General features: G+C 37.4%; 2 protein-coding genes across 2 annotated transcripts; one reads left to right on the forward strand and one right to left on the reverse strand.

The window, feature by feature from the left end:
• Positions 1–7: 7 nt before the first annotated feature.
• Positions 8–2,460, forward strand: tma7 (translation machinery associated 7 homolog). Its single transcript, XM_010864717.4, has 4 exons — positions 8–127; positions 587–642; positions 1,606–1,693; positions 2,221–2,460. The coding sequence occupies exons 1-4, from the start codon at positions 112–114 to the stop codon at positions 2,253–2,255; spliced, it is 195 nt and encodes a 64-aa protein (XP_010863019.1). The 5' UTR covers positions 8–111; the 3' UTR covers positions 2,256–2,460.
• dnase1l4.1 (deoxyribonuclease 1 like 4, tandem duplicate 1) lies at positions 2,442–8,596 on the reverse strand. The gene is made up of 10 exons (XM_034287342.1): positions 8,404–8,596; positions 5,606–5,694; positions 5,396–5,484; positions 4,686–4,772; positions 4,296–4,408; positions 4,074–4,186; positions 3,368–3,525; positions 3,166–3,262; positions 2,958–3,021; positions 2,442–2,765 (listed from the first exon to the last, which is right to left on the reverse strand). The coding sequence occupies exons 2-9, from the start codon at positions 5,684–5,686 to the stop codon at positions 2,959–2,961; spliced, it is 801 nt and encodes a 266-aa protein (XP_034143233.1). The 5' UTR covers positions 5,687–5,694; positions 8,404–8,596; the 3' UTR covers positions 2,442–2,765; position 2,958.
• Between the last annotated feature and the right edge of the window lie 4,659 nt (positions 8,597–13,255).

Here is a 13,255-nt window from a genome sequence, read left to right on the forward strand (position 1 = left end):
CATTCTGTATCCGGGTTTACAGCGGAAGGTCCTAACAGCGCGGATTAGAAAGCAGCTGCGAACACGCTAGCGCAGTTATTTTTTTGAGATTGTATTGTAAATCTCGCAAACATGTCCGGAAGAGAAGGTGAGATTTACATGTACACTTTAGTCAGGAAATGTAATGTTTATTTACAGGTGAAACTTTAAGCGGATGCCACTAGATGAATAAAAAGTAAAATACGACTGTTGAAGCTAGTTAGCCGCTCATGTAGTTCATTGTAATGTAGCTGGCGCATGCCAGAGATAGCCATGCTACTTTGGTTAGCAAGCTGTATCGATTTATTGAGATGATATTTGTAGTTTCAGTACGTATCATGTTCATATATTAATGATTGCTGTAACCACCTTACTACAGTAAATCCGGCTAATTAGAAGCTACATTTATCGGAGTTTTTCTAGCTCGTAAACTGTAACTCCGAAGCCATGGACCCGCATGACTTCACCGGAGTAACGTTACGTTAATTGCCAACATCTGACGGCTTCTATCTCAGTCATTGTACAGAACAGTGATTGATATTTATATGGGACTTGTTTTGTCTTACAGGTGGTAAAAAGAAGCCGTTAAAAGCTGCAAAGAAAGCAACCAAGGAAATGGATGATGTATGTTATATCCTTAGTTGGTATATCCATTTTAACTCTTAATTTTACAGGTAGTTGCTCAGGATACCCAGTGACGTTTGTACAATAATCCGAAGACCTCAACTACTATAGCAAAATTCAATACACGAATTAATTCCTATTGTTATTGCTGCTTTGGTAGTTTAAATGTAGCAGAAAAGTAAACTATTCAGAATTGTGATACCAGCACATTTCTTGATTTGTTCAAATTTGTATTCTGTATGTCCTTGTTCTGTTGCTGTGTATATAATTGTTTTACTGAATGCCTTGTTCTTAAGAGAAATGCTCTTTGATGTATTCCAACTATATGTATATGCAGCCATGTTGTCTCTACTTCCCCATTACCCTCTGGCTAGGCAGCAGTTACTGTTGCTGGGATTCAAACAGAAATCCTAAAAAACTGTACATAAATATATATGATGCAATATAGCCCCCATTAGACCGCATAAATGCCTTATGTGTCTTATACCTTTTGAGATGTGTTAATTTGCCAAATTGAAACATGGCCATGTGACATGCAGCATTTTGGGCTGGACACCTCTGTTGATCAATGACAGAATCTGTTTTTATGGACAGTCAGTCATTGTAATTGTTGATGGTTTTTGCCCCACCTTTATTTATACCAAAACAGGCAGTGTTTACTGTTACTATCCATAGCTGCTTTTAAAGATACATTTCTAATTAGTCAACATATGCAGAAGTAACCGGGGGGGGGGGGGGGGGGGGGGTTAGAACTTTAAAGGCTGCAGGTTTAATTGCCCTTAATCTGCTTTTATTTAAAACTGTGCCTTTATTTCTGTCAATGTTGTCAGCCTTTTGTGGCTGTGTAGTCTTCTGTGTCATGTACTGTAGACTATTCCGATAATTGAACACTGCACCTTTGTACATTTTGAGATAAAAATATAGAAAATATATTGGATTTCCATTTGCTTTATATCAATCCAGGATGAAATGGCCTTCAAACAGAAGCAGAAGGAAGAACAGAAAGCCTTGGAGGCACTGAAGCAAAAAGCAGCAGGAAAGGGGCCGTTAAGTAAGAATAGTTTTTCTTGACCAAAAAAACATTCTGGGTATTTGTAATTAAGTAACTTACAGATTTCATCTAAAAGCTTTACTTGCCCAAGTCTACATAACCCACTATAGACTGACTATATAGAATTTTGTTGCCTGTGTTTTGTAAGTCCTGTACTGCAGAGCACGACGCCCAGATTAAATAAAACAATGAGTTGATTCTAAGATGATATGCCTATAGATTCTGCTATCACTAGATGGCAGTGTTCACTTTCTGGGTTTTCTTGCCCTGTAATTCCTTTTACTAAGCTTGTCGCAGATGTTTTGAGCATAGACAAATAAATCAAATAAGTTTGGAACTTCTAAACCTGGCAGTTTGACCTGTAAAACTCATGCTTTCATTCATAATGGCTGTGTTCTTTCATAATGGAATGTGGAAGTTCATTACCATTCTGCTTTTATTCAGTCTCTTTCTAGTGTACAGGATTCCTACTATCCTCTTGAGTGTTGTTGAAGAAGTTAACACTTTTTTTCTTCATTTTCTTTCAGCTGGTGGAGGAATCAAGAAGTCTGGAAAGAAGTGATTTGGCACTTCAAAACCGTGCACTCGTTTGCTGAATTGCAGTCAACGCTCCTCCCCCATACATCCACACACACCACCACCCAATATCGTTTTAGTTGTTCATTTGGGTCCATTTTAGAAAGAGTAAAGATGAAATTACCTTTTGAATGAATTCTAGTGTTCATGTAAAGAAAAACATTCTGAAATAAAGTTTGTAACTACTGTTATATTTTCACTCCATAATCATTATTGGGGTTTTCAAAACACTTGCATTACGCCCATTACAAGTCATCAATAGCCACACTACAGTCAAACGTGACAAATAGTACATGACTACATGTGCCTAGTAAATGCAAAATGTTTAACAGTTCATTGTCACTTTCCAAGACTGGTTAAAGGCATTCTTCACCTGGATCTCTAAATTCAACTTCTCCTATTCAGTTTTAATTCTAGATGGTGTCCTCGTGTCCTTTCTGCACAGTCCCTTCATCGACTTGTTCATGTGCAGGGTTTGGTGGGTCACTACCTGAACCTGAAAAGAAGTTATTTTTAATTTAAATACTTTGTCTATTTATTTTATTTTTTTACAAATTTCAACAAAATATTTAGTGTTTATTTTTAAAGTAATGTGTGTGAAGTGTTGTTCTTTATTTACTGTTTTGACAGCCAATATATGACAAACATTTTGGAGATTCAGATTAAAGAACAATGTTATGCTGCTTACTCTATTTAGTTGGTTTGTTTTTCAACACTACCTCGACAGGGTAATGATCGCTCACTTTCAAGGTCTGAAATAAAAAAGGTAAAATTAGATGTTTCCAAAGGCTCAATTTGTAGGACAGTTTAGAATCTAGATACTAACTTGTACATTTCACCTGGATATTGTTGTGAAATTTCATTTAATCCTTCTACCAAGATTTAAATGTGCTTACATCTGTGTCATTAAGTCCATATGCGTTTTGGAAGTTGAATGGTTTGGCAGAGTTTGGCACCACGGCATCAAGCATGTCATCCCCATAGACCACAATCCTGGATGTCAATTGGAACATGTCAATAGTTGTTCCATATTAAAAAAAAAAAATCATTTTTATAAGACCTTTTTAGTGGAAACAAGTTTTCATAAATTCAAATTACCTGTCATACGTGTTGTCATTGCTGTTGTTGGCTGTTGTGTCCACGTCATCCGCAATCAGCCAGTGGAAATGTTTATCACTGCGGATGCGTATGGTTTTCATTCTTTTGGCAGAAACGTAGGACCCGTCTGCATTGAAGTCACCCAGGAACATTACGTTCTGTTACCGGGCAACAAGCATTCTACAAAGTTTAGTTCCGCTTGTAGCAAATAATAAATTAGCACAGAACAATAGGATCCATAGATTGAAAATAACATTACTAAAAGGTCAAGTGATCGTAAAGTGGTTTGTTAATGGGATTGAGATTGTGACATTTTTGTTTTAAAATGTTTTTTCTGACGACAGTCCAAAAAACATTACTTGTGGTATACAGATCTTAAAAAATTAGTTTTAGACTGTTTTAACAGGATGCCGAATGTGTTATTGACAGTTTTAATATGATGCACAATGCATTACAGACCGTTTTAACAGAATGCCCAATGCGTTATAGATAAACAGGATGGCCAATTCTTATCCTTTTTTCTTCTCACACGTTGCCCTTTTATGAATCAGATCAAATGTTAAAATATCTGTTGTGATTAGACAAAAGACTGGACATTTTTTATTTGTATGCTTGTGTAAATAGCTATATTTTGAATTGGTTGACAAGTGTACATTTATGAACACCAGTGGTCTTGTTAAGCTCTTATAATAAGTTAACAACTTACATCTGTCTTCCATTTCTTCTTCACTTCCAGGAAGACATCATAAAGCTCGTCCAGCTCCTTTACTGAGTCCTCAGGCTTGGTGTGGACTGGGATCATTACCAAGTCTTCTAACACTATGAAACATATAGTAAAGTATACATTTTCACCATTAGCTTTTGGTATTATTAGCTACATTATTTTTTGTAGGTGTCAATACAGTTGTAGGTGTCATATGCCTGTTACCAGTGTAAAGACATTTAAAGCGAAGAATGAATGGTTCTCTGGCGAAGGCATCCTCATCTCCTGGCTGTTTGTCCTCATACTGCCACGAACCAACCAGTTCCACCATGTTTTCCCTTTCAGAACAAACAATGAAACCCAGCTTATAGTGCTGCATTGAAAGTATAAATATCCACATTTTAGATGTAATCACTGTGGCTACGTCTGGACAAGCTGCCAATTCTAATGCAGATATGATTATTTGATGTTATTTAGTGTTTTGGCCAATGTGATGAACTCTGAAAAAGATCTAATTAATCTCAAGACCAATTAGTGGAAACAAATATTGGAATTGTAAAGGCAGACAATGTAGATGTTCGACATCAACAATAGGTTAATTACAGTTGAACGTACCTGTACAGAAACAAATACTGCTCTTTGTAAGTGTCTCTCCCCAGACGAGGGCTGACTTGCATAGTGTACCGATGTTCTTTATTTGCCCTGTTTACACAAAACATTATCAATTGATACACCTGTGATACATAACATCCAAGGAGTGTAAAAACTCAGGCCATAGTTACACATTTATTAGTATAACATGACCATAAAAAAAGTGTTGACCATCTATAGTGTAGCATGTAGTTATACATTTATAGTGTAACGTAGCTATACATTTATAGTGTAACGTAGCTATACATTTATAGTGTAACGTATGTATACATTTATAGTGTAACATGTATGTATACATTTATAGTGTAACATGTATGTATACATTTATAGTGTAAGATGTAGCTATACATTTATAGTGTAACGTAGCTATACATTTATAGTGTAACGTATGTATACATTTATAGTGTAACATGTAGCTATATAGTGTAACATGTATGTATACATTTATAGTGTAACATGTAGCTATACATTTATAGTGTAACATGTAGTTATACATTTATAGTGTAACATGTGGCTATACATTTATAGTGTAACATCTAGTTATACATTTATAGTGTAACATGTGGCTATACATTTATAGTGTAACATTTACTTATACATTTATAGTGTAACATGATCCAGACGCATCAATTTTATTATTAGTCACAAGCATAAAGAGCTATTACATGACTTACTTATTTAATTCCTCCAGGAACTTTTTCACAGCAGACCCATTCGCATCCACCACCTCCAAAACCACTAGCATGTCATAGCGAGACACAATCTGGTTAGAATAGAAAATAAGATCATGTTTAAACATAGGACAACATATTCTTTTTTTTTTTGAGGATGTAAAAATGTTCTCTGAGTGAATCATATGATCAAGAATACAACCACATAACTACCTTCACAAGAATAGCAAGGATCTGTGGGTCAGAAAGCTTGTGCTTCCCAAACCGCTGGATGTTGAAAGATGCAATCTTCATGACTGATGCTTGAGAAATGGAAGAAAAACATCCACATTTCCAATCTACAGTATATGAACTAGTACTTTATTACCCTTCTCTGAGAAAGTAATTGCCTGAACTGCACATGGCAACAGTAAAAAAAAATTCCTCAGTGCAAAATGCAGTGTTTCCCCTTTAGTGACAATTATTCAGATGTTTGATGAAACAGATTTCCCTCTAATGTGTTGGATGACCAGTAGTGGAACCTTTCCACTTTTTGCCACTAGGAGGCATTGAGTGAGGAGTGTTCTAGCACATACTGTTTCTCATGTGTCACCAGCAGGGAGCTGCACATTCATGTTGGGTGAGCTGAGTTTTCCCTTCCTTTGTCATGTGCTTTGAGAACCTTAGTTGTTTTAAAAGTGCCATACAAATTAAATCCACTATTATTAATGCTTTTACACTGTCATGAGGAAACTTAAATAAGAAAACTACTTGAATTAATGTAATGCATAAGTACCTGTACAGTAAATTGAGGCATTTATTTGGTACTTCTCAGTCTAAAAACTGAATCCATACTTACATACTGCAGTCAACTTCACATATATAGACTGCTTTCTTAGGTGTAATTATTTGTATAATCATGGCAGTGCCTGTCTGATTCCACCTTGGCATCTATATAATATTTGATTGGGGTAATTCTACCCGATAACCATTCAAAAGAAGCAAAAATCATAAATGTTTCTAGAGTTAAATAGCCCAAGCCTATAGCAAGACACATCATTCTCCCAAGTGGAGTAAAAATCAGGTGTTGGAGATATTACTTAAATCAATATAGTACATTACTAAAGCACCACTTTTATCCTTTCTGTGTAATTTTCTAGTTGCAGAATTTTATAGGATATTGCCTGTGATTAATGCATTTCAAATGATTACTTGAGCCAATCACTGTAAATTCTTAAATGATTGATCTCTATGGCTAGTCAGATCATTTACCCAATATTTACAGATGTACAGTACAAACCTATAGATCCACAGCCCTACTCTTTTTCTTGTGAATTCTACTTGGGTTGTTATGTGAAGTTGCCAGAATATCTGCATCTCTTCTGGATACATTAATAATTGCTTCTGCCCATTATTAGTTAAATAAAAGTAAGTGTTTTTTATAACAGTACTGTAAGGATTTTATTTCTCTGGATTGTTTCTTTGATTGTCCTTTAAAGGGCTTCCCTAGTCCAATCATTGGATAGCCCCTAAGGCATCATTTTTAAAAACAATTTAGAACAAACAATTCAACCAAGTTATTGTGAGTTTTCTATTTTATTTTTTTCCCTCAATTGTTTTTCAATTTAATTGTTCACGTTGCAGGTTCTGACATGATTTATCTTTGTCTCATTCTTTTACATCACATGAATCGGCAGTACAACAGGGGTGTGTAGACTTGTTATATCCACTGTATATGTAAGCACTGTATGTTTGAGCATGTTATGTTACATGCTTTAATGATATAAGATTGGGGCTAAAACATGCTGGATTATTTTTGCATGCTATGTTAATTCTGTTCCAGTGTGGCATAAAGAACTATAATGAAAACACTACCTTTGCTTCCGGTATTTCCAGATAGTCTGACTAAAAACAGGTACATACAATACATTTCCAAAGGCTTGTTTTCTACTGTTGAGATATTTTTAATACTGACGGCAGATAAAATCAACCCGAGAGAGAGAAAGAGAGAGCAGTTAAAACAAGAAGCCTGGTAAACTTGTTTGACCACATCCTGAAATGCCTTGTGATTCTTTGGGAAATTGTGTTGGTAAATAAACTTATTTTAAATCTTAAATAAGGTGTTGACCATGATGAAGAGTTGGCTCCTGGTTTCCGAAGATTTTCAACCAATAAATAACTTGAGTCCATTATTCTGAACTTCCTTGTCAATAGATCCTTTTTTTCAAAAAGCGAATGTATGGACCTTGCTCTATCAATGGGCTGAAATGGACTGTGAGGCTTGGAAATGCAAACGCTGTATGATTCCTTGATCAGTTAACAGCTGTATGCAACACTAGTTCTGTCAAACATGTTGCGTCATAACACTAGTATGACCCAGGTTGTAACTGTAAATAAACTATACAAATGCGAGCCATCAGTGGTACTGTACATTTTTAACTATGCTTTCTTTAACCAGGAAGTGCCATGAAAATGTAATCAAGGAGACCTGGGCAAATAATTGTTTGTTGAAGTGTAAAAACTTAATTTTTCTAGACTACTTTAAAAGACTTCATAGCGGTAAAAGTGATTAGTCACTGCAGATGTGAAGTTCCTGGTTGTGAGAAACAGTACAAACACCAGTTGCAGAGACTCGTAATAGGGACATGCAAATATGAGCACTTACAGCAATAGCCAGTGACTACTACCTTCTACTCTCAGTGCAATTGAGGGTGTTTCTTCTCATAGAACAAAATTATTGAAGAAATAAGACATAATTACTGATTCAGTGTCATGTAAGTAGCATGCAAAAACAATCCAGTATTACCTGATGTATTCTGTGGATAGAATATGCAGTTACGTGGATCTTAAACAGTTTTTTGAGCGTTAGGTCAAATACATCTTTAGACAGGACTATCTCTGGAAAGCTGGCTACCTTTATAAAATTGCACCATTCCTAAGCCTTTCATTGTAAAATCAAACTAGAATCAATAAACAAGAATTAGAAATAGTTAGTGCATATAAATTACTTTATATTCGTAACTTAGATTTACCTGAACGGATGATCTGCTCTATGTCAATATTGTGTTGAAGAGAATACTACTGGTACCTCTTTAAACAATAAACATCAACTGTACTTCCAAGATAGTGTTGTAGTGACCACCTGTCACCCGATAGGCTGAAAGTTGTCAGCTAAGCCCTGCCCCATGTAGATTGGGAGGCCCTATAGAAAAAACCAGCCGGGCAAAATAAAGCAGTCACTAGTACTCACAGCACACCAATATATTCCAACATGCCCATACAATGATCTCCTTTTACAGGTCTCCTTCAATAATCAGCAGGCTTAGTGTTTCCCCTGTTCAAGTGAAGTCAAGTTCTGCTGTTCTCTAGTGGAATGAGCAAGTGGGGTGGAGCTACACACTCAATAATAGAGACACGTAGCAACTCAAAACCTTTTTGGAGTATTAATCTGTGATTATGAAAAACATATCAAAGGGTAGGTGGTAAGGTGGTACAATTTGGAGATTAACTGACTAAAACAAATCTATCAAAACATATGTGTTGCCACGATAATACTACTGGTTAAACCTAATAATAAATGTGGTTGTTTAGTTAGGAAATGTGACATCAAGAGGTGTGGAATATGGCTAATATATAACAGCTAAGAGCATTAAATGTGACATCAAGAGGTGTGGCATATGGCTAATATACAACAGCTAAGGGCATTAAATGTGACATCAAAGGGTGTGTCATATGGTTAATATATAACATCTAAGGGCATCAAATGTGGCATCGAGAGGTGTGGCATATGGCTAATATACAACAGCTAAGAGCATTAAATGTGACATCAAGAGGTGTGGCATATGGCTAATATACAACAGCTAAGGGCATTAAATGTGACATCAAAGGGTGTGTCATATGGTTAATATATAACATCTAAGGGCATCAAATGTGGCATCGAGAGGTGTGGCATATGGCTAATATACAACAGCTAAGGGCATTAAATGTGACATCAAAGGGTGTGTCATATGGTTAATATATAACATCTAAGGGCATCAAATGTGGCATCGAGAGGTGTGGCATATGGCTAATATAATACAGCTGCGGGCATTAAATGTGACATCAAAGGGTGTGTCATATGGTTAATATATAACAGCTAAGGGCATCAAATGTGGCATCGAGAGGTGTGGCATATGGCTAATATAATACAGCTGCGGGCATTAAATGTGACATCAAAGGGTGTGTCATATGGTTAATATACAGCAGCTATATAAGGGTATTAAGCGCAGGGCAACATAGAGAGCCTTGACACAGCCTTCAGCTGTACAGACACCACAACCACCTGGAGATCCTTGATGCTATCATATACTGGTTAACAACACAATCAGAATTGCAAGAAAGTAAGGTTTTGTTATATCTGTGGTTTTTACATGATATATGGTCTCACATCCTGTACTTAAGATTTATGTCAATCATCATTCCAGATAAAATGTTGTGATGCCCAGGCCTGTCATAGTGGATGTGTGGCCAAGACTTGTCAGAGTGGATGTGTAGCCCAGACCTGTCAGAGTGGATGTATAGCCAAGACTTGTCAGAGTGGATGTGTAGCCAAGGCCTGTCAGAGTGAATGTGTAGCCAAAGCTTGTCAGAGTGGATGTGTAGCCCAGACCTGTCAGAGTGAATGTGTAGCCAAAGCCTGTCTGACTGGATGTGAAGCCAAGGCCTGTCAGAGTGGATGTGTAGCCCAGACCAATTGACTGTATTTCAGCACAGTCTTCTGTCTTCCCTCTTTGCCCTTTTCCTCAACAATAAACATGAACAAATATATAACTATAATATAATATAAATATATTGCTCTGGAAAAAATTAAGAGACTACTGCACCTTTTTCTTTCCTTTCCAAAAAAGTCGAAAAGGAAGGTTTTGAGTGAGGAATGTGTAGCCCAGACCTGTCAGAGTGGATGTATAGCCAAGGCCTGTCAGAGTGGATGTGTAGCCAAGACTTGTCAGAGTGGATGTATAGCCAAGGCCTGTCAGAGTGGATGTGTAGCCCAGACCTGTCAGAGTGGATGTGTAGCCAAGACTTGTCAGAGTGGATGTGTAGCCCAGACCTGTCAGAGTGGATGTGTAGCCAAAGCCTGTCTGACTGGATGTGAAGCCAAGGCCTGTCAGAGTGGATGTGTAGCCAAGGCCTGTCAGAGTGGATGTGTAGCCCAGACCTGTCAGAGTGGATGTGTAGCCAAGACCTGTCAGAGGGGATGTGTAGCCAAAGCCTGTCTGACTGGATGTGAAGCCAAGGCCTGTCAGAGTGTATGTGTAGCCCAGTCATCTCAGAGTGAATGTGTAGCCCAGACCCGTCAGAGTGGATGTATAGCCAAGACCTGTCAGAGTGGATGTGTAGCCAAGGCCTGTCAGAGTGGATGTGTAACCAAGACTTGTCAGAGTGAATGTGTAGCCCAGACCTGTCAGAGTGGATGTATAGCCAAGACTTGTCAGAGTGGATGTGTGGACAAGACTTGTCAGAGTGGATGTGTAGCCCAGACCTGTCAGAGTGGTTGTATAGCCAAGACTTGTCAGAGTGGATGTGTAGCCAAGGCCTGTCAGAGTGGATGTGTAGCCCAGACCTGTCAGAGTGGATGTGTAGCCAAGGCTTGTCAGTGTGGATGTATAGCCAAGACTTGTCAGAGTGGATGTATAGCCAAGACTTGTCAGAGTGGATGTGTAGCCAAGGCCTGTCAGAGTGGATGTGTAACCAAGACTTGTCAGAGTGAATGTGTAGCCCAGACCTGTCAGAGTGGATGTATAGCCAAGACTTGTCAGAGTGGATGTGTGGCCAAGACTTGTCAGAGTGGATGTGTAGCCCAGACCTGTCAGAGTGGATGTATAGCCAAGACTTGTCAGAGTGGATGTGTAGCCAAGGCCTGTCAGAGTGAATGTGTAGCCAAGGCTTGTCAGAGTGGATGTGTAGCCCAGACCTGTCAGAGTGAATGTGTAGCCAAAGCCTGTCTGACTGGATGTGAAGCCAAGGCCTGTCAGAGTGGATGTGTAGCCCAGACCAATTGACTGTATTTCAGCACAGTCTTCTGTCTTCCCTCTTTGCCCTTTTCCTCAACAATAAACATGAACAAATATATAACTATAATATAATATAAATATATAGCTCTGGAAAAAATTAAGAGACTACTGCACCTTTTTCTTTCCTTTCCAAAAAAGTCGAAAAGGAAGGTTTTGAGTGAGGAACAGAAGGGTAAAAATTAAGAGAACACTGCAAATTGAATGCTACTGTTCCTCACTCAAAACATTCCTTTTCAACTATTTTGGAAAGGAAAGAAAAAGGTGCAGTGGTCTCTTAATTTCTTCCGGAGCTGTATATAGGAGTGGGTTTTGGCCTAACCCTAAATATATAAGGAGTTGTTCTTGGCCTAAACGTAGTTCTGTGTTTTGACAGATGATTGTAATTTGCAGTTCAGTTAAGGGCCTAACCTGAAGGCATGAGACCATCCTTATGATTCTGGGTACAGCTTGATAACACGGTAAGAACTCTGAAAGTTCAAATAGACAAATTACAAAAATTAAGACAACATCTTTGAGTAACTGACAATTTACAACTGTTTACAATATTATTATTGTTTCTACCAAGTGAGAGCACAGAGAGTGTTAGCCTGGCAAACAACTGTATGATATAATAATATGATTATTCATGTGAAAACAGCTGCGACTGCACAGGAAGAAGCCTAACTGCATTTGGTTTTGAGGTTTCCGTTTTCATTTTAGGTCAGACAATGTTCTGCTTTTGATTATTTTTTTTAAAGTGTCCGTCTATACTTGTTTATTTAAATTAATTAAGTAAATGAACAGGACTGAACCGAAATCCGATGAACACTGTGAGGGGATTATAATAACAAATGATAATCAGATAATTTCTAACATAAAATGTCAGTAAGTCTTTATGGTAAGATAATGCATACATATATTGCACCAAAACACTATTTAAGAATATGTGTGAAATGTTAAGTCAAACAAGAAATGTTGACAAATATTTTAAGCAAATAGAATACAGAATGTATTATTTTTATTATAGTAATATAGTGCTATATTACTATATTATGATATTAAGCATTTTTCTGACATTTATCAAGAGAACTCATAGGAGCAGGTATAGTTAAATGCTTTGCTCAGGGGCACATCTGCAGCTTCTTTTTCATCTTGTTGTTTTAATCCAACCTTTCAATTACTGGTCCAACACTATAATCAGTAGGTTATCTGCCGACCGTACATGGATGAGATACTACACCTGGACTTTGCAAGTATCCTTGTTCCTGGAGAGCTGCAGGACATGTAGGTCTTTTCCCCAACAAGGCACTAGTAATCTGCAGTTCGTGAACAATTTGTCCGTTTTGAACGAATCTTTTTAGGGACTTGGGACTAGGGTAGACAGCCCTAGTCGTGTGTACTGTTGATACTGTATAGCTAGCTACAGTAGCTCATGTGATGGTAAACTGTTTGGACTAGAAATTGCTGACACACTAATAACCTTTTTATCTCCACCCCATCCAAGTGGATGCTCGCCAGCTAGGAATTGCAGCTAACATTTCTGGTGAAAAGAATAGTTACGAGGGGTGGAGAAATAAGCTCTCAGTCCACCAAATATTTTAATATTATTCTGATATCCTGTTTCTGACATTATCGGGTATTTTTTTGTCAATGTAGTTTTTTGTCAATGTAAGTCAAGTTCAATTAAACTTTTTAGACACCACTAATGGCCAGTTGTGTTTTATTTATTAAACATTTCAGATTGTGGTCAAATATGTGTTCTTGAACATCCAGTATGAATTAATGCTTAGTTAAATTGCTTGTCAGATTTCCCTGGCATAATTTTAATGTGTGGCATTTTACATGCTTTTTC

The sequence above is a fragment of the Esox lucius genome, chromosome 17 (assembly GCF_011004845.1).
Source record: "Esox lucius isolate fEsoLuc1 chromosome 17, fEsoLuc1.pri, whole genome shotgun sequence".
Lineage (NCBI taxonomy): Eukaryota > Metazoa > Chordata > Actinopteri > Esociformes > Esocidae > Esox > Esox lucius.